The sequence below is a fragment of the Mytilus californianus genome, unplaced genomic scaffold (genome assembly GCF_021869535.1).
Source record: "Mytilus californianus isolate M0D057914Y unplaced genomic scaffold, xbMytCali1.0.p SCAF_11, whole genome shotgun sequence".
NCBI lineage: Eukaryota > Metazoa > Mollusca > Bivalvia > Mytilida > Mytilidae > Mytilus > Mytilus californianus.
In genome coordinates this window covers 64,146,952-64,167,519 of record NW_026262593.1, presented here as the reverse complement: position 1 = coordinate 64,167,519, position 20,568 = coordinate 64,146,952, and the positions used below count along the sequence as shown (strand labels likewise).

The window sequence follows — 20,568 nt, the reverse complement described above, 5'->3', positions numbered from 1 at the left end:
TCTATAAATATAGTATTTATTATTATTATTATTATCATATTATTATTATTATTACATGTGTACTATATGATGTCAAATTTTCTTACTTTCCTCTGAATTTCCTATTGTGACGTCATGAAAAAAGGCGACCATGCCCGATGATGTCACATAAAAAGAACAATGTCTGTTTGCAGATCATTCAAAAGAAGGATTAAATTTGTCTGCATATCTTTTAAAAATCTTTAGAGATACAGATTCCATCACCAAATCTTGTGCAATACGATATTTATCCACCCTCGACAGTTAAATTTAAAATACTTTTTATTGAGCCTTGCTTTTTAAATTTGAAAATTTAACTGTTTCTTGTGGATAAATATCATATCACACTCGATGAAATTGATAAATTTACTAAAAGATTTTGAGTCATTCCCCTTACAACAATTATAATTTATCATCACAAATGAGAATATTTGTTGTATAAAAATGAGAAAGATGTAGTTCTGAAAATTTTAAACTTCAAAGATTTCCTTTGTTTAAAAAAAAAAAAGTCGTCGAAATGATTTTGCAAAATCTTTTTTTTCCACTCATGAATACCAATATTGTGTGCCAAATTTCGGAGGTCAAATCCTTTGGAATGTCAACGTATATTTTTTCCGCCTAACAGAAGTTCCACTGGAATCTTTGTTATAAACAATGTCATCTGTTGGAACAAATAATCTATACCGTTTATTCCGTTAGGAACATTTACTGTAATATTTATTCCAGTGGAAATAATATTCCAGAATATTGTTTCCATTTGGAACTTATATTATGAAGGAACTTCTATTCCGTGACAGCCAACTCTAGACTCAAGAGTTTAGAATATAGAAATGCAAGCGAAATATGTAATTTGAATTTAAAGTTTTACCAATAGAACGCAATTGTCAATTATTTACAATCTATAAGTATATTTTTTTTATGTAACAGCACAATATGTTTAACCCTGAATTTAGATGCTAATTGCAATCTTACATTAAACAAGAATCAATCAATCTATAATTTGTATTTGACAGGTGATTTATTGATTATTATGGCCCAGATTATTGTTGCAGTACAGATGGTGTACGAGGAAAGAGTTATAAACAGATTTACAATACATCCTTTGGAGGCTGTAGGCTGGGAAGGTATGAAAAATTGGAAATTTAGAAATTACAAGAAATGGTACAAATGTATCAAAATTATCAAGCATTTTTAAAAGCATCACAAAAAATGACTGTACTGTTAATAGAAACGCAAAAAACTTCTGTGTCATTTGGTCTCTTGTGGAGAGTTGTCTCATTGGCAATCATACCACATCTACTTATTTTTAGTCCCCTACCACTCGGTTTATCTGTCTGTCTGACTGTCTGTCTGTTTGTCTGTCAGTCTGGCAAATCAGTTTTCCACACTTTTTCCCTTCTTGCTTGAATATATTGATTTAAAATTTGGTATATAGTATTATCATGACAAGTTATTTTGTGCAGAGTAATGGTCCTTTAGACTTTCACTCAAATAATCAGTTTTCGACACTTTTTTTTGTCATGCTTGAAGATATTGATTTAATAGTTGGGATATAGTTTTATCATGACCACTTACATATCAAGTTCGAGCCAGGCCCCCCCCCCCTTTTGTGGGAAAAATTTGGTTGATTATATAGGGAATCACTGAAGCATGACTGGAGCGGGCCACTTCTTAGGTCAGTCAGCGGGGCCCCCCCCTTATAAAAAGTTCTGGATCCGTTACTGTGACTAATTCATTATAGGAAGAGAAGTCTGTCTGCCAAGGTAGATATGTTCAGAATGTCAAGATTAACAAACTGTCCTATTTTGTGAAAAACTTGTTATTCTTGTAGGAGTTATTGCCCTTGAATAACAATTTTAAAATAATTTGTTTTTTGTTTTGTTTTTGGCAAAGTCTATATTAAAAGGAGATGAACTGTACTATTTAAAATAATTTGTTTTTTTGTTTGTTTTTGGCAAAGTCTATATTAAAAGGAGATGAACTGTACTATTTAAAATAATTTGTTTTTTTGTTTGTTTTTGGCAAAGTCTATATTAAAAGGAGATGAACTGTTCTATTTAAAATAATTTGTTTTTTTTTGTGTTTTTGGCAAAGTCTATATTTATAGGAGATGAACTGTACTATTTAAAATAATTTGTTTTTTTGTTTGATTTTGGCAAAGTCTATATTAAAAGGAGATGAACTGTACTATTAAGACCAAAATATAAAATCAACAAAAAACAGATGTAAGTCATGAATTTAGATTAGTCTACAACTTTCAAGAATGGCAAACAAGAGGTGAAAGATATGAGAGGGACATTCAAACTCATAAGTGGAGAATAGTACTTATCTGTCAAAAAACCTCTCCATGACATTATTAATAGTTTAAAAAGATATATAGTAAAAAGTTGCTAACTAGCAGGATCTACATCATATTATGTAAAATATCTATTGTCAATTTGACATACTTATAAAAATGAGGCAATAGATACCAAAGGGACATTTGCGCCGATTTTAAAAAGTTTCGATCTTTCATTTGCGCCGATTTGATTCTTTCATTTGCGCCGATTTGATTCTTTCATTTGTGCCGATTTGATTCTTTCATTTGCGCCGATTTGATTCTTTCATTTGCACCGATTTGATTCTTTCAATTGCGCCGATTTGATTCTTTCATTTACGCCGATTTGATTCTTTTATTTGTGCCGATTGTGCACAGGTAAATTACAGGTAAATGTTATTTTTTAGTTATCAATATAAACCTCTTCAGTTAGCCAGTTGTACATATGTTATGAATTGTCAATTATAACATGTATATAACTGCCTGTTGTCCCTTGCAAGTAGATTGTTCTCTTTTTCATCTGGCTTAGAACTGGTGAGGAAAATCAAGTCTGTTGAGCTAAGTGCAGAGTATAAAGACAAATCAAGTGACACTGGTAAATGGCTATCGCAGTTTTTTGGGCTACCATTCCTTCCCCCAGATGAAATCGAGGACTGCTTCACGTTTGACATTAGGTCTGAGGCTCCTTTTGATGACAGATGTCATGCATTCTTAGACTACGTAAAGTACTTATATATGCTCAACTTCATGTTATCCACCTTATTTCTGGGCAGCTGCACCCGTTGAAAATTGTAACAGTCATTGTATTCTGTTTTTATGGATTTTAATGCTTTACAACTGGCTAACAGAAGAGGTTTGTAATGATAAATAAGAAATAATATTCACCTGTAATCTACCTGTACACAATCGTCACTAATGAAAGAAAAAATCTGTGCAAGCGAAAGAAAAAATTGGCACAAATGAAATGCAGATCGGCGCAAATGCAAAACGCCAATTCAAAGTCATAAACAAAAAATAAACTGACAAATCCATGGCGAAATACGGAAAAGATAAACAGACAAACAACAGTACACAAAACACAACATAGAAAACTAAAGACTGAGCAACACGAACCCCACCAAAAACGGGGGGGTGATATCAGGTTCTCTGGAAGGGTTAGCACATGCTGATCCACATGTGGCACCCATCATGTTGCTCATGTTAGTACAAACCAGGTGATTATTCTAATTCAGTAGGCTAGGTCACATTCGCGGAAAAGACTGATGAAGATGAAAATACATTCAGGTTAGGTACTCAGACTCTTTCAAGCATATACATGTTTACTCATTTTTTTCAAAGATTTAAAGATTAGTTTTCCCAGAGATATGCGACTTAATCTGATTTTGTTTCATTTAAATAATCATATTGTATATATGTATTGCACTTATACTGCAGCCTCTTATTATTGAATATCAGATATTTTTATGCCCCACCTAGGGTCATTATGTTTTTCAGTCTGTGTGTTCATTTGTCAGTCTTTCCGTCCGTTCGTCCATCTGTCCCACTTCAGGTTAAAGTTTTTGGTTAAGGTAGTTTTTGATGAAGTTGAAGTCTAATCAACTTTAAACTTAGTACACATGTTTCCTATAATATGATCTTTCTAATTTTAATGCCAAATTAGAGTTTTGACCTTAATTGTAGGGTCCAATGAATATAGAAAATGATAGTGTGGGTGGGGCATCTGTACATTAACTATGGACACATTCTTGTTGTTTGGCTGGTTTGATAATTTTTGCCACTGGATATTTAACAGTCAACAGTCAATCTGATCATCAGATTTTTTTTTTATTTTTCAGGTATATTTGGATTCACCCTTCTAGGCCTCTTGTTGATTCCGTTTTTCCACATTGATGCCGGAGCCTTCAGTGAATTGCCAACACACAAATTAGATGATGCTATTGATGCCTTCCATCAACTGGGACAAAACTGGCAAATTCTTACAGCAACCCTAGGTACAGTATTTACCCTGTAAAACAATCACAAATTAGATCAGACAAAACTGGCAAATTTTACTGCAATCCTAGGTACAGTATAACATAAACATATCACGGTTTTTTTGCGTTGACTTTTTCATGATTTGATGACAATGGGCAGGTGAAATTTTTACTGTGTACAGTTTTTGATGAATGGGAAAATACACACGAAAAAATTACCATATCGTTTAAAGCTACCAAGTTTATGCTGCTCTCACCAGAAAAATAATAATTACCTCTCTCAAAGGTAAAAGACTGCTTGTTATACAGACCTAAAATAGCGCTGTTTCTTTGCTTTTTGTTTGTTATTTTTTTGCGGTGCATGAACTGATTTTGTGTCATGGATGGATACCCCATATCCTTTGTTTTTCTACTAAATACAGTATCATAATATATTTTGCAGGGAATATTTTCAGCATAGCTTTCTTCAATTTTGCTGGAATAAGTGTTACAAGAGAAATCAGTGCTACCACACGAATGGTTCTGGACAGTGTACGAACAATCATTATCTGGGTTGCTGCCCTAGCGTTAAACTGGCAGAAATTTATCCCTCTCCAGATATTGGGATTCGTTGTTCTTATCATTGGAATGATGTTATACAATGATATTGGCATACAGTTTATAAAGAGGACAATTCTGACCCGTGTTTTACGGAGACCCTTGCCACCTGATGAAGACCAGGAGAGATTGATCCCAGAGGACAACGCTAATCGTCGTAGAGGAAGTAAGTAAACTGGTATAGTCCCTTGTCAGGGTTGGTTGAGGGGCCTCTTAGGGGAGTGGTCTAAGTAGTCAAACTACTGGATCACTAGCCTGTCAACACTGAAGTTGTGAGTTTCAAATCACGCATGGGGCAGGTGCACCAGACTCCAATCTTCATTGACTAGGATTGTCAGTTTTCCAACCGAAGGTCATGATTCTCTCCCGGCACTTTGGCTTCCTCCAATAGCACTATTATAGTGTTGAAAATGGCGTTAAACACCAATCAATCAATCAATTAATCATGGTTGGTCAAAATATGTTGCCATTATGGAAAGGAAAACAAGGGCAGATTGTTTTCAAGTGTGAGGGCAGATGAGTGCAGCCTGAAGGATGGCCGTGGGGCATAGTCCCATTCCAATGTGCTTGCTAGCAAGGACACTGCATGTCATCTGGGTAGGTCTGCTTTCCATGATGCCTAGATTTGGCTTTCAGTTATCTCCCTTGTCATCTGAGTAGGTTCCCTTCCCATGATTCAACTGTGATTTGGTTTTCAGTTATCTCCCTTGTCATCTGAGTAGGTTCCCTTCCCATGATTCAACTGAGATTTGGTTTTCAGTTATCTCCCTTGTCATCTGAGTAGGTTCCCTTCCCATAATTCAACTGAGATTTGGTTTTCAGTTTGTGAGAATAGGATAGGACATATAACACAGCAAAAATGTTAAACGAATAACCAGTATATATTTATATACAATTAACCACATTGATCGAAAAGAATAAAAAAAAGGATATAAATGTTAATAACCCTCCCCAAAATAAATTGAAAAAAAACATATTCATTTAGGCTTAGGTAGATATTTTAGTAAAGGATGGTAACGTTAAATTACATTTGCAGTGTAAAGTATGCATATGATTTTAATTCCAAATTCAGACAAGCTTACGTTCTTTCAGCACTAATGAAACTTTGAATGTGTTAAGATAATGACCCAATTAAAGATGTTTGCTACTCTTGTTTTTTAATTTTTGTTAGATATAAGGAATCCTCTAGTTTTATTGATGTAGGCCACTAAATAATTTGCCCGCTAACCCCTATTTTTTCTTCTCATACTTTTATTTTATAGTTTAAAAAAGCCGTTATTGAAAAATCTTGTAAAATCCTTGTTTTTTTTCCAAGTTTTTGAAAGATAAATCCTATCTATGTTAAATGGATGAAAAATCATTCCATTGTTTAAATTGAGAATCATTTTTGTTCAAATTTTTAATAAATTATAATTTTCAAAAGACCTGTCATTTTTTCTACTTTTGAGTTCCATTATATTTATATACTATCAATTTTATAAAGCTTGTTATTTAAAAAAAAAAATTTATTACAACTGTTCTGGAAATATTTTTTTTATTACATTGTGAACCCTTCAGACTTATGCTGCTGATTTATGATTCATATTTTACTCTTTGAATAATTAATTCATTTCTGACTTTCTCCACAGATATTCAGGATTAACCACAACTTACATGGTACATATATAAATCCTCAACTTCCACTATATGTCATACAATCCTACACTTTATAGTTTTGCACTTTTCCCAATGCATGCAATTTGAATTGTTTTACATTGGCATTTCAGGGCCTTTTATAGCTGACTGTGCAGTATGGGCTTTGCTCATTGTTGAAGGGCGTACAGTGACCTAAAGTTGTTAATTTCTGTGTCATTTGGTCTCTTGTGGGGAGTTGTCTCATTGGCAATCATACCACATCTTCTTTTTTATATATAACCATGCCAAATAATGTTATCAACATGATGATGAAGAACTTATCATCTTCCATGTTTATTTCCATTCAATGATGTAAATTTACCAGATATTTTCTTGTTTGAACTGTTCCATATTTTGTCATATCCGGACCTTTCATGGCTGACTTTGCTGTACAAATTTTTCATTGTTGAAGACCATAATGTAATCTATGGTTTCTTACATCCACATCCTTTGGACACTGGTGGATTCTTTGCAATCAACCCACTTCTCCTTGTTATATAAACCATGTATAAACTATGTTGAACTTCAATCTGATTGAAATATTGTTCCTGCCTTTATGATCTCTTACATGGATCTTTAAAAAGCTTCTGGTTTTATAATCATTGCCTAAACCAATAAAATTACTGCTTTAAGGTGGCTGGCGTGTCTTCCTTCATCTTAGATTTTGAAGTAGCAGATAACAATTGGTCTCTATCTTTAATGAAATGTGCAAATTATGAGAGCAGTATGTATGGATTTTAATTAAGACCCCCCCCCAAAAAAAAAAAAAAAATCCACCTTAACATTTTTAAGGAATACATTTTTGTTTTAAGACAGACGCCTTTTCATGGAATTATGATTAAATAGAAAAAAGCATATTTGGGCTAACAGAAATGTGAGGCCTATTGTTACACAGAACTTAGCTCAAAATAACCAAACCTTATTCCATGTTTGTGGTGATGTGTTCTTTAAATTTGGTAACATAGGATGTCAGTCATTAAAATGGCATACTTTGGTTACTGTTAATTCAGAAATTATTGCGTGCATTTATTATTGTGATTTTATCATTTTAGACTAAAATGCGATTTTAATTTTTGCGATATTTAGAAAAATCCTGTTTAATTCATATAAAAAATTTCAAAATGCTAGTTTAAATTATTGCGACTATTAAACCCTGTCACATTTTTCGCAATAATAAAATCATCACAATAATTTCTGAATTTACAGTACATTGTCATGAGATATAAGTATTTCCCTGGAACAAATATTACAGAATTTGTTTCTTACAGAATAGAGGGTTAAGAATATTTGTGCCAACAGGAACAGACATTATGGCATTCTTTATAACAAAGTTTCTGCCAAACAGAAGTTCCCCTTTAGAAAACATGTTCAATTTGAAGTGAACTATTTAATGAATAGACCACATTAAGAATTTGACCCAGATTTCAAAGTTCAGTGAATATGGTCATGTTAAATTGCGAGTGCAGCACTGTGTCCTCACAATGTTTGGTTTTCATTCCACTTTCACTTTCTTTTTCCCAATTTCCCTCCACTTCCCACAAATTTTACATATATTTCAGGTTTTGGACTAGTTTTGCACACACTGACTGTGGAAATACATTGTTATAAACCATTATTTCATGTCTTTTCTTTAGTGAAGCATTTTAGAAATTCACTTCTGAAAGCCTCATGAATATGATTCTAAAATTATTATTGAATACAAATTATTTCCCCTGTTTGGAAGAATACCAGTATAAAAACTGGTTCCCTGAGGTGAAGCACAGCATTTGGGGAAAAGTAAATAGATAACATTGTATAGCTTTAATTACAAGAATATCAAAAGCCAAATGACCATTAATTTATATATATACATATAATAGATATAAGAAGATGTGGTATGAGTGCCAATGAGACAACTCTTCCACCAAGTCACAATTTGTAAAAGTAAACCATTATAGGTCAAAGTACAGTCTTCAACATGGAGCCTTGGCTCACACCGAATAGCAAGCTATAATTAACCCCAAAAATGACTAATGTAGAACCATTTAAACACGAAAACCAACGGTCTAATCTCTATAAAAAGAGAAAGTCTATAAAAATAGAAGTATACTAAAAAATTTGTAAGGGTTCCACGGAACACAGTGTCTCGCCTACTTTATGAATCTAATAAATGTTTTAAGAACTCTAAATGCAGACTGTATTTAATGTGTAGTGGAAGAAAAACTAAGTCCATATATAAGTAATATACAGAAAAACAGGAAATATATTTTTACAAAATTTCTTTCTAGATACTAGCTTTTGATCATAAACAAGCTTCTGGTCAAGTTTGGTAAAAACAAGATAATTTAAGAAAGTTATTAAAATTTTAAAAACTTTAACCACAGAGTGAATGTAATGTTAACTGGCAGAAAAAGTAAGTCCATTTATAAGTAAAATGCGGATAAACAGGATTTTTTTTTACAAAATTTACTTCTGGATACTATCTTATGATCATGAACAAGCTTCTGTCCAAGTTTTGTAGAAATCCAGGATAGTTTAAGAAAGTTATTAAAATTTAAAAAACTTTAACCACAGAGTGAATATTTGTGGACGCCGCCGCCGCCGGAATGTAGGATCGCTATGTCTCGATTTTGCGACAAAAGTTGCAGGCTCGACAAAAAGGACCAACCAGCAAATTTAATATGTACTGGATTGTCTAGAATAAGACGATACTGCGCAGATAAGAAAAAATTATAAAAGTCTAAAGATTTGCGCAACGGTACTAATATAAAATTATGTTGACAAAAATTTCGCCTGAACAAATAGCCTTTGTTAGTGTATTGCTATTATCATATATATATAAACCAAAAAAGATCTTTGAATTAACAGGGATTAAAAAAACCATCATCGTTGGAAACAGTATGTGTTGATGCTTTTTTGTCATGAATGTTCTGATACTATAGCTTTTATTATCTTTTTATTATAGATATTCAAGAGGAGCCTCAACCTGGTCCATCAAATGCTGCTATATAACTGTTTTGATTGGTTCATTTGAATTTATTCTTGACTCGATTGGTGGTTCATGGACCAATAGTATGTTGAAAACATTAATTCCTTGTTAACATTGAAGATTGTGATATATACTTTTGAACAATATTTTGAGTACTTAATATATACTTGTGAGAATGGGTGCAATATGATTGTTTTGACAAAGCTGAGACATGAGAAAGAATTTATTTGTTATAAAACTTTTTGTTTGTAATATATGCATAAAATTATGTCTATGATTTGTTACAAAGTTTAGAATAAATTATTTGTTAACCAACTGATAGATCAGCCCCTGGTGTGCTTCAAGCATTGACCACTTAGAAAAATGAAAATAGTAATGTTAACTTAGAAATTAGTACCATGTAAATCATGGGATTCAAATACTGTGAATTCATTTTATTTTTTGTGGATATCAATGTTGGGTGGTTTTAGAAAAAAATTGTAATTTTGATGGATATTTGATTTGATTTTTGATTTTTGATTTTGCCAAAGTCTGCATTCAAGCCTTATGAAAAGTTGTTCTTTGTTGAACATTTTAATTCATGGTTTACCTATATGCACCAAATCCACAAAAAAAAGTTTTTCCATGAATGATAATGAATCCCTAATAGTTTATTTATATAAGTATTTATCATGGTGTTCTATTTATTGTTGATTTAGAGGTACAAATAAATTTTATATTTTCTGACAATGTACATAATATATTGTTTTTATCCTGAAATTTACACCCAACACTTGAAACTTTAGTTGTTAGAATCTAAATCATTGTCTCTAATTTTTCAAAGAAATCGACATAGTTTAACGCGGACCGCGAAGAGGACCCCAAAATGAACTGGTACGCAAAAAGAAATATCCACATAACCGCTTGCTCACGATGGAAGAGGGGTAACAGGAGACTTTATTTGTACATGTACAAATAAAGCAAAATTTTTTTGTGTACCTGTTATTTGTACAATAGTTGGCTGATTGCAGGATAAATATTTATAGTTTATTAACTAATGAAATACATTTTTTTTTCATTGATTTGATTTGTACCATATCTGTTAGAACAGTTAAAAAAAATATGAATTATTGGTCTTCTTACAAACTTTTTATACATTACAAATTTTGGAATCAACCAATAATAGTATTTCAGGGTAGTTTAGTTCAACCTTAAGTTCATTTCAATTCTATGGAGATTATAGAAACCCACTCCCTCTGTCATGGTTAATTGACTATGGAACTTTTTCAGAGTTTTAAAGTTATAGATTGTGATTAGGTAAGATTAAGGGGAGCCTCTTATAATATTAGTCAATGATAAATTGTATCATATACATGTATTAGATTATTTTCCTGTCAGTTTTGTTTGCAATTTAGTGTTTTGATTTGGAAGTGTTCGAATTTCATGTTTCGTGGCCTAGTCCAAAGCAATACAATGAACAATGAAATGTTAGTGATAGGTAAATTTCCAGGTTAAATGTCTACAGCAAACATAGTTAAAATTAGACAAATGCGAACATTTCCTGATTTTCAGTATTTGGTATGCAGTTGTATATGCATTGGCATATCTCAGTTCCATGACTTTTTATTACCTCAGTGATGGTCCATTGACTTTGAAGTTTTTGCATAGTTTTCATGTTTCATTTTTTCAACATTAATTTCAACTTTTGCATAATACATGTATTATCAAAATTACATACAGACCAGACATATCCCTGTGTCAACAGTTTATTAAAAAAAAATTGAATGAGACTACAGGAATATTTTAATGATGGTCTTATTTTAAATTTATTTTTTTGTACATTTATACTTAATTAATAGTTCTTGCCATAAGCACTGACATATTGTATTGACATACTATAAGTATACTGTAACGATAATGACTTGTGTATTTTACAATGAGATTGTTCGACAAACTATGAAATTTACTAAGTGTAAATTACATTTATCTGTTTATGATCTGTTATTTGTGGATACTATTCCTTATCTCTGTGCTCCTATGCCAACATCCAGCAAAGTATTTCACATAAAATTGTATTAAAGGCTATCTTGCATTTAGGTGTGATTATAGCTCCACTTTTAAGAAGAGAACAAAGCATGATTTTGTAATCCAGAAGAGGCTCAAATTAGGTTTCACTCTATTCTATTGTTTTGTGTTTATGTTCTATGAGATTATTTTTTTTCTTATGGACATGGAGAACCATTTCAGAAATGTTTAATTTATCTTTCAAAAAATTAATATGAAGTTCAAAGGTTGCAATATAATAGCATTTTGCTTGTGCACATAACACTCCTGATAAAAATAAAATTTGATTAAGGTTGCACTGTAAAAAAAGCACATTATCAAAATTAAGTATACTTATATTGTTAAGGTTGGACTGTGAAAATATCACATTGCTTGTTTACGTAGCTCTCACCAAAGTATATCGCTTACAAAAAGTATATTTACTAAAGGTTGGACTGTGAAAGAAGCACATTTTTTGTTGCAAATAGCATTTACAATGAAAATATGATTTAAAGATATATTATGGGTTGAATTGAAGAGACCTATTTACTTGTTGAATATTCCATTTAAAAAAGGTTGACATTTAACCCCAAATAAGTAATTCCCTTCCTGTAATCGATCTCTCCTACTTGTGTAAATGAGGGTCTGGATGGTGTTTATAAAATAGAGAATATTTGCCACAAAGGAATAGAGAAAAAAATTGAATGATAAATAAAGAATAGATAGTAATGGTCAAAAAAAAAAAAAGAATAGAGAAAAATTTCCAATAGAATAAAGATTACAGGAATGAACACCCTCATTAATTTAGCCACCGTGGAGCATTTATTTAGGTGTATACCTTGGGTCTTTAAAATCTTTGGTATGTTTGGATCTACAGCGTTCATAGATATATTTTAAGCTTCTGAGTAACACAGATTATTTTACTGCTTTTTTTACACTTTAAAAAGGCATTTATGAAACTGGCTATTACAAATGCATTATTAATTTTAAAAGACTTATCTCCCTTAGATACCCTTGTTATATGATTGGTTAATTGTTTTTTGCTTTATTTCCAGTGGCAAATATTTTAATAATGTTCAGAAAGTTATGAATTTATCTGTTTATGATCTTAATGTATTACAGGTTAAAATAGCCCATAACATGTTGCATATTGCATACATGATGAAATATGACTTGACTATGATTGTTGGAAATTATATACAATGCATATGATATTCATGACAATTTTTGGTTGAGCCAATTTTATTATTATTCTTTAAAGTCAGAAAAACTTAGATATTTAAGTTGAAAATTTGCCATATTTAAAATTGAATTCCAACTTTCTGGAAGAGCCTATGTTTTACATATATGATATTGACCAATGATAAAGATGCGGACTTTCACACAATTGGAAATGAGTATTTTTGTCAGAATACATTTATTAACATTGTGAAATATTTTATAATGATTAAAAAAACATAAAGTATGTACCTAGATTTTGTATAGCTTTATTTGATTATCATAATTTATATTTATTTACTGTTCTGAGATTCTGTGAATTGATTATTTATCATTATTATATCAAAAAAAAATGTTTTGTCTTCTTCAAAATACGTTTTCCCAAACTTTTCTTGGAATATTATTTTTTTTTTTTAAGTTGATTTAAAAAAATGCCATAAAGTTTTGGCTTAAAAACTCTTAAAAAAATTCTGAAAATGCTTGGAAAAAATAACACTTACTAATTTTTTGGTGCATATATTTGTTATATAAATTTTTTATTTTTCATTTTACAGGAGAAAAGAAAACTAAAGTTAGTGTAATTATATCGCTGAACCATATCGAAATTCTCCAAAAGGTCAAATTGAATGTTGACCATTTTTTTTGCATGGAAAGATATGATAAACAAAGTATTGCCTGTTGATTTGGCAGGGTAACATTAAGTCCAAAACAATCTTTGCATGTCTAACAATCAGATCATTTTTTGGCATGGAAAGATTTAATGTACAGTGCAAAACATTGTCTGTTGTCTTAGCAGGGAGATATTTAGTCAAAAGCAATCTCTGCATGATCATGTCATACAATCAGAAACGATTTATGCAGTCAGACTTAACAATGTTGGATTACATAAAATTTAGAGAGAGACAATTTTTACAAATGATAATATTTGTATTATTCTGTTAACTATATAGTAATTTTGTATCTTTATTTGTAAAATAATATATTTTTGTTATTTGTTAGTACAAAACAAAATTTTTGTATGTAAATGAAAAAAAAAAATAATATAAATGCATTTTTATACATTTGAGTTGTTTTTCATTTAAAACAGAAATCAGATATTTAATGCAGCTTGCATTCTGGCTCACTGACTCATAAGACGAAAACGAAATGGCAATGAAAAATCAAATATTTCAATTAATTCATGACACTATTTAGACATGCACAACCTTAAACCTGGAATTATCTGTATTCCTTTTGTCCTAATGATTGTAGGAAAACTTACTAACAATTTTCTTTCAATTTCTTGGCTTTCCTGGTTCATCAGGCTAAAAAGTTAGCCATCATTGTCAAATTATTAAAAGAAAATCTTCTCTTGTGAAACAAATGGACCAATTTGAACTGAACTTGACATAAAGGATTCTTAGGGTTTAAATATGAATTTAATGTTTTATATATCCCCTCTCTAGGGAGCTATATTGCCATCACCTGGTCTAACAAATATTATTGTCAGCAGCAGTTATGAGTTTTAATTTGTCGGACACTTATTTCCTGTTTTTTTTAAATTGATTGATTGATTGTTGGTTGCTTAACGTCCAGTGGCCTGTTGTTAAGAGAGGGTGTGTGTATAGCAAGACAATTCAAGCCAACTTTTGAATGTAATAGAAAGGCAGAAGATCTGAACAGAAAAAAAAATTAAGATCTACAGTATAAATGCAATAAAAAAACAATGATACTGAGACAGTAAATTGGCTTCTTCAAAATTACACAGCAAAACTGACACATCAATATAAGACCCACCTAAATGGTAATATTACTGAAAGGCGCCTTATAGGAGCTATTGCTCTGGTATGATTTGTGACAAATTTGATACTGATCACCAATGCAAGCTAAACAAATCTCCTGACTGACGCTGACAATGCTCTAATTAAGATTCTGTATATGTCATGACTGAGGCTGACAGTGCTCTAATTATGATTCTGTATATGTCTTGACTGACGCTGACAGTGCTCTTGTTATGATTCTGTATATGTGATGACTGACGCTGACAATGCTCTAATTATGATTCTGTATATGTCATGACTGACGCTGACAGTGCTCTAACTATGATTCCGTATATGTCTTGACTGACGCTGACAGTGCCCTTATTATGATTCTGTATATGTCATGACTGACGCTGACAGTGCTCTAATTATGATTCTACTGACAATGCTCAAATTATGATTCTGTATATGTCATGACTGACGCTGACACTGCTCTAATTATGATTCTGTATATGTCATGACTGACGCTGACAATGCTCTAATTATGATTCTGTATATGTCATGACTGACGCTGACAATGCTCTAACTATGATTCTGTATATGTCTTGACTGACGCTGACAATGCTCTAATTATGATTCTGTATATGTCTTGACTGACGCTGACAATGCTCTAATTATGATTCTGTATATGTCTTGACTGACGCTGACAGTGCTCTAATTATGATTCTGTATATGTCTTGACTGACGCTGACAATGCTCTAATTATGATTCTGTATATGTCATGACTGACGCTGACAATGCTCTAATTATGATTCTGTGTATGTCATGACTGACGCTGACAATGCTCTAATTATGATTCTGTATATGTCATGACTGACGCTGACAATGCTCTAATTATGATTCTGTATATGTCATGACTGACGCTGACAATGCTCTAATTATGATTCTGTATATGTTATGACTGACGCTGACAGACTGACGCTGACAATGCTCTAACTATGATTCTGTATATGTCTTGACTGACGCTGACAGTGCTCTAATTATGATTCTGTAAATGTCTTGACTGACCCTGACAATGCTCTAATTATGATTCTGTATATGTCATGACTGACGCTGACAGTGCTCTAATTATGATTCTGTATATGTCATGACTGACGCTGACAATGCTCTAATTATGATTTTGTATATGTCATGACTGACGCTGACAATGCTCTTATTATGATTCTGTATATGTCATGACTGACGCTGACAATGCTCTAATTATGATTCTGTATATGTCATGACCGACGCTGACAATGCTCTAATTATGATTCTGTAATTGTGATGACTGACGCTGACAGTGCTCTAATTATGATTCTGTATATGTCATGACTGACGCTTGCAATGTTCTAATTATGATTCTGTATATTTCATGACTGCTTAGTGAAGGTTCATTCCGTTGGGGTGGGGGAGGATTTGAAGCTTTTAAAAAAAATGTTGTGATCCTCATTTTTGCATAAATCTGAAATCATATTGACACATATTTCACTTGAATGCACTTGTAAAGCCATATGTTGACCTCAAGGATTGTTGTCTCCTCGAGGTATGTTAAATTTACCTCCTTTTATTCATGTACAAATAAGATGTGGTATGATTGCCAATGAAACAATTTTTCACCAGAGACCAATTGACGTAGAAGTTAGCAACTATAGGTCTTATGTGTATAAACTGTTTCTTTAAAACAAATGATGATATTGCAAAAAATGTTGAAGTCAATAGTAAAATGGCATATTTTTGTCAGTTAAGCTATTTAATTTCAACAACGAAATGAATACACTAGAGGACATACATACATACATACATACATACATACATACATACATACATACATACATACAATACATACATACATACAATACATACATACAATACAAACATACATACATACAATACATACATACCATACATACATACATACATACATACATACATACATACATACATACATACATACATACATACATACATACATACATACATACATACACACATACATACATACATACATACATACATACAACATACATACATACATACATACATACATACATACATACATACATACATACATACATACATACATACATACATACATACATACATACATACATACATACATACATACATACATACATACATACATACATACATACATACATACATACATACATACATACATACATACATACATACATACATACATACATACATACATACATACATACATACATACATACATACATACATACAGTTGCATGTACCATGATAAACACCCCCTTTTTTGTGTGATGAAACTGTGAATATGTCAGTACTAAGTTAAAATAAAAAAAAGTAGAACCTGTTTATTTGTTTTTTTCGTAGTTATTATCCACGAATTAGTTTTTTTCAGTGCAAATTCTAATCTAATCTAATTTCCTTGCTTTTTGTCTTATTTCGCTAAAGGTGCATAAAGTGGACTTATTTTTCCGAGTACCAGTGTATTGAGCTTTTTTAATACCAACAATAGATCAAGCTACGAGTGCTTAAGCTTTTTGCTTAAATTTCACGAGAACGTATTTGAATTGATATTTTAAGTGTTCGACTAAAAGCTACCGCTTTCTCACCTAAGGTAATACTGGTCGATGGATTGTGTCTTAACGTCCAGTCACAAATAAAACATGCATATCTGCACAAAATGTGCTAATGTTACAATAATCTGGGAAATATGAATACTTATTTACCTGTCATACTCTCTAAGAAGAATTGTTAACGTGCTAGATATAATATCACAAGACGAAAGTCCTTTCGAGACATGTAACGGAACGACCATTTAACTTCAAAGAGGGGAGTAGGGGTATGGTTTTTTCCTAAAAAAAAATTATTCTGATCCCCAATTTGATGGAAAAAAATATTGTGGTCAAGCAGATGACAAAAAAAATATTATGAATCCAGATTTTCCCTATACCTTATAGTGTTAAATTTTGAAAGAAATAATTTGAATCAGCGTCGAAAAACTAAAAAATGTTCTCGCTTTGCGTGAATCATAGCGTCAATAAACTACCAAAAAAAATGTTCTCGCTTGTTTGCGCGAAAAAAAATTTCTGACTCGGACAAAAAACCATAACCCCCACCCCCTTGAATTGAAATGGTTGCTCCCAAATATTACACGGACCATTAATTTGTCTCAGAGGTGGACATTTGCAGTCTCTGCTCTTAATCGTACAGTCTGAATGGTTTGCGGAGAAGACAATTAAGTCTGTGGTTTGATACTGCTAGGGATTGAACCCAAGACTTTCCACACTTGAGGCAAGCTCTCCCACGAGATGACTTGAACCTTCCCTTTTCCCCTTCATTTACATCATGGCTTTCAAATATTCGGCTTTGAGCGTTCCCGGTGAAGGTAAATCCAGAAAAGCGCTTCGGACGCATGACATTTATAACATTTTGTTTTATTTGTTTGTAGTAAAATTAAAAAAAAAAATCCGATAATGTACGAGTATCGTTTTTATTCTACATTTTAACAGTTTTGCATTACTACATATATATATATATATATAGTTTTATCTTCCCATCTGTTGAATTCGTTTTTGAATGAAATTGACTTGCTCCGTGTTGAAGGCCGTACTTTGACCTATAATTGTAAACTGTTTATACATTGTGACTTGGATGGAGAGTTGTCTCATTGGAACTTCTACCACATCTTCTTATCTATGTTGACTTAAATGCGGAAATTGAAGATGACCCCAAATAGTAACAGCTATTTGAATGGAACCGTTCGCTACGACAGAAACAGGATTCCAGGAGACTATATATGAATACTACACGTATATCGATTTGTGTTATCTGTACACATGTATTTGTTTTATAGTATCTAAAGGTAGATTGTAGAATAAATCTATATACTGTTAGATGACAAAAAAGTAGAAGAGAGGCGAAAGATACCAAAGGGTTTTTTAAACTCATAAGTCTAAAATAAACTGAAGACGTTATAGCAAAGAACAAAAAAGATCAAAATACAAACAACAGTATACAAGAATCAACATAGAAAACTAAAGATCGAGGGAAACGAACCCCACCAAAACCGGGGATGATCTCAGAAGCTGTGGAAAGGTAAACAGATCCTGATTCATATGTGGCACCCGTCGTTCTTTCAAGTTTTTCTTATTTTTTGTTTTGTACCTTGATTAAGTTTGCTAATCATTTTACAGATGGATTTTTGATCCTGTTTGTATAGTCTTTTTACTTGATATAACGATACTTTATTCAGCTCTTCGTATGGTGTAATGATATCTCAGTTTTAAATGGCGAGCCTCATGTGTTTCAAGTTTACCTCATTCCTCGTTTTCAACTGGTTTGTGTCCAATTTTCAAAACTTACTAGCTGACAAAACAAAAGTAACCACACACACACACAAATAAAATACATACGCATAAATCAAACACTGTTTAATACCATTTGTAATACATAAAAATACATGTTTATTCGATAATTACATATACAAACACATGCAAAACTGGAACATGCTATATCATTTTCAAAATCGAAGCCATTAGAACATAGACAGATGGGAAGAAATGAATATAGTAAGTAACTAAGTTAGTGCTCTTAAAAAATTGTCTTTGTGGGTCTTTTATCGCTTTGTTAAACAGTACATTGTATTTCTGAAGTGTTATACCAATCTTATGAGGTAATTCCTCTATCTGATTTTCCATTTGTCCTCAAGTTGTGGTGTTACACCACCGTCCGAGATTAGAAGGTGGGGAGGAGGGGCGATTGCGCATAATTATGTTTAGCAATGCCACAATCTATCTGTGCCTGTTCCAAGCCAGAAGCTTGTAGTCAGGTGATTCTTGTTTGTCATCTATCACAATTGTTTTCATTAAATTCTATTAGTATAAAATATTGTATTGACAAGTCGTACCACACGTATTTATTTTTGAATAAAATATATGATAGATGTATTACATTTGACTATACTTTGACTAATAAAAAGAGGTTAGGAATACGTCAAGGTATTTCTCATATGTGCTTTATATTTTCAATTAAGGGGTTGCTGTGGGGAATTTTAAACGAAAAGCATCGGGAATAGGATGAAGGGCTACACATGATTAACAAAAGAAAAAAAAACGTGGATAGAAAACATTCATTACAAGTATTCACAATTAATAAATTATGCATAAACTGATCAATATGTACTGTTACAGCAAAAATTTCATTTTGATTACTAGTAAACTTGGTTTTCCCGTTTGAATGGTTTTTACACTAGTCATTTTTTGGGCCCTTTATAGCTTGCTGTTTGGTGTGAGCCAATTAGGCTCCATGTTGAAGACTGTACATTGACCTATAATGGTTTACGTTTACAAATTGTGACTTGGATAGAGAGTTGTCTCATTGGCACTCATACCACATCTTCTTATATCTATTAAACAGTTTTATGCAAACTTAATTTAAAACTCCCCAGCTATCGTTTGGCTGAAACATTTTGAAGATCATAAACTGAATGAAACATAGAAGTATTGCATGATTCTCTGCGTGTAACCTTATATTTCGAACAACAAAAGTCCCATAAAGGAGCTATGTGCGGCACTGCTCATCGCGAAGTAATTTTTGCTACCGGCCCCTGTTGTTTGTATCCAAACATGGTCTCCTTTCTCTACTTTACAGACAGTTACTCTAGTTGCTGGAATCGTACCGGCAGCTGACCCAAGACTAATAGTAAGTTTATCAATAACGACATTATTAACTCTCAGTTCAGTAAACACATAATATGCACTACTCGTCAATGTCATCCAGGTGAACTGATATATTCCGGCGACTGGTGCTACAAATATTCCATCTCCAGAGTTGTAGTGATTTCCTACGTTGATTACAATATCATTGAATTTTACAATTGAGTATGTATTCAAGGTAATTGGTTATGACAGCCGTGCATAAAACACAACGTGGTTATCTGTGTATTTTTTCTGATCTGTAAAAACGAAAAGAAAAATATATAGAAAATAATTTTATGATAAATTGTAAAAA

The 20,568-nt window shown here is 32.1% G+C and overlaps 1 protein-coding gene across 1 annotated transcript in view; it reads left to right on the top strand.

The window, feature by feature from the left end:
* LOC127720505 (solute carrier family 35 member F6-like) overlaps window positions 1-13,846 on the top strand; it is a 42,248-nt gene extending 28,402 nt beyond the window's left edge. Inside the window, exons 5-8 of the mRNA XM_052227097.1 lie at window positions 1,032-1,142; window positions 4,171-4,326; window positions 4,751-5,071; window positions 9,524-13,846. Of these exons, the coding sequence (XP_052083057.1) occupies window positions 1,032-1,142; window positions 4,171-4,326; window positions 4,751-5,071; window positions 9,524-9,570 (635 nt within the window). The 3' untranslated portion in view covers window positions 9,571-13,846. The remainder of the gene's footprint in view (window positions 1-1,031; window positions 1,143-4,170; window positions 4,327-4,750; window positions 5,072-9,523) is intronic.
* Window positions 13,847-20,568: the final 6,722 nt, after the last annotated feature.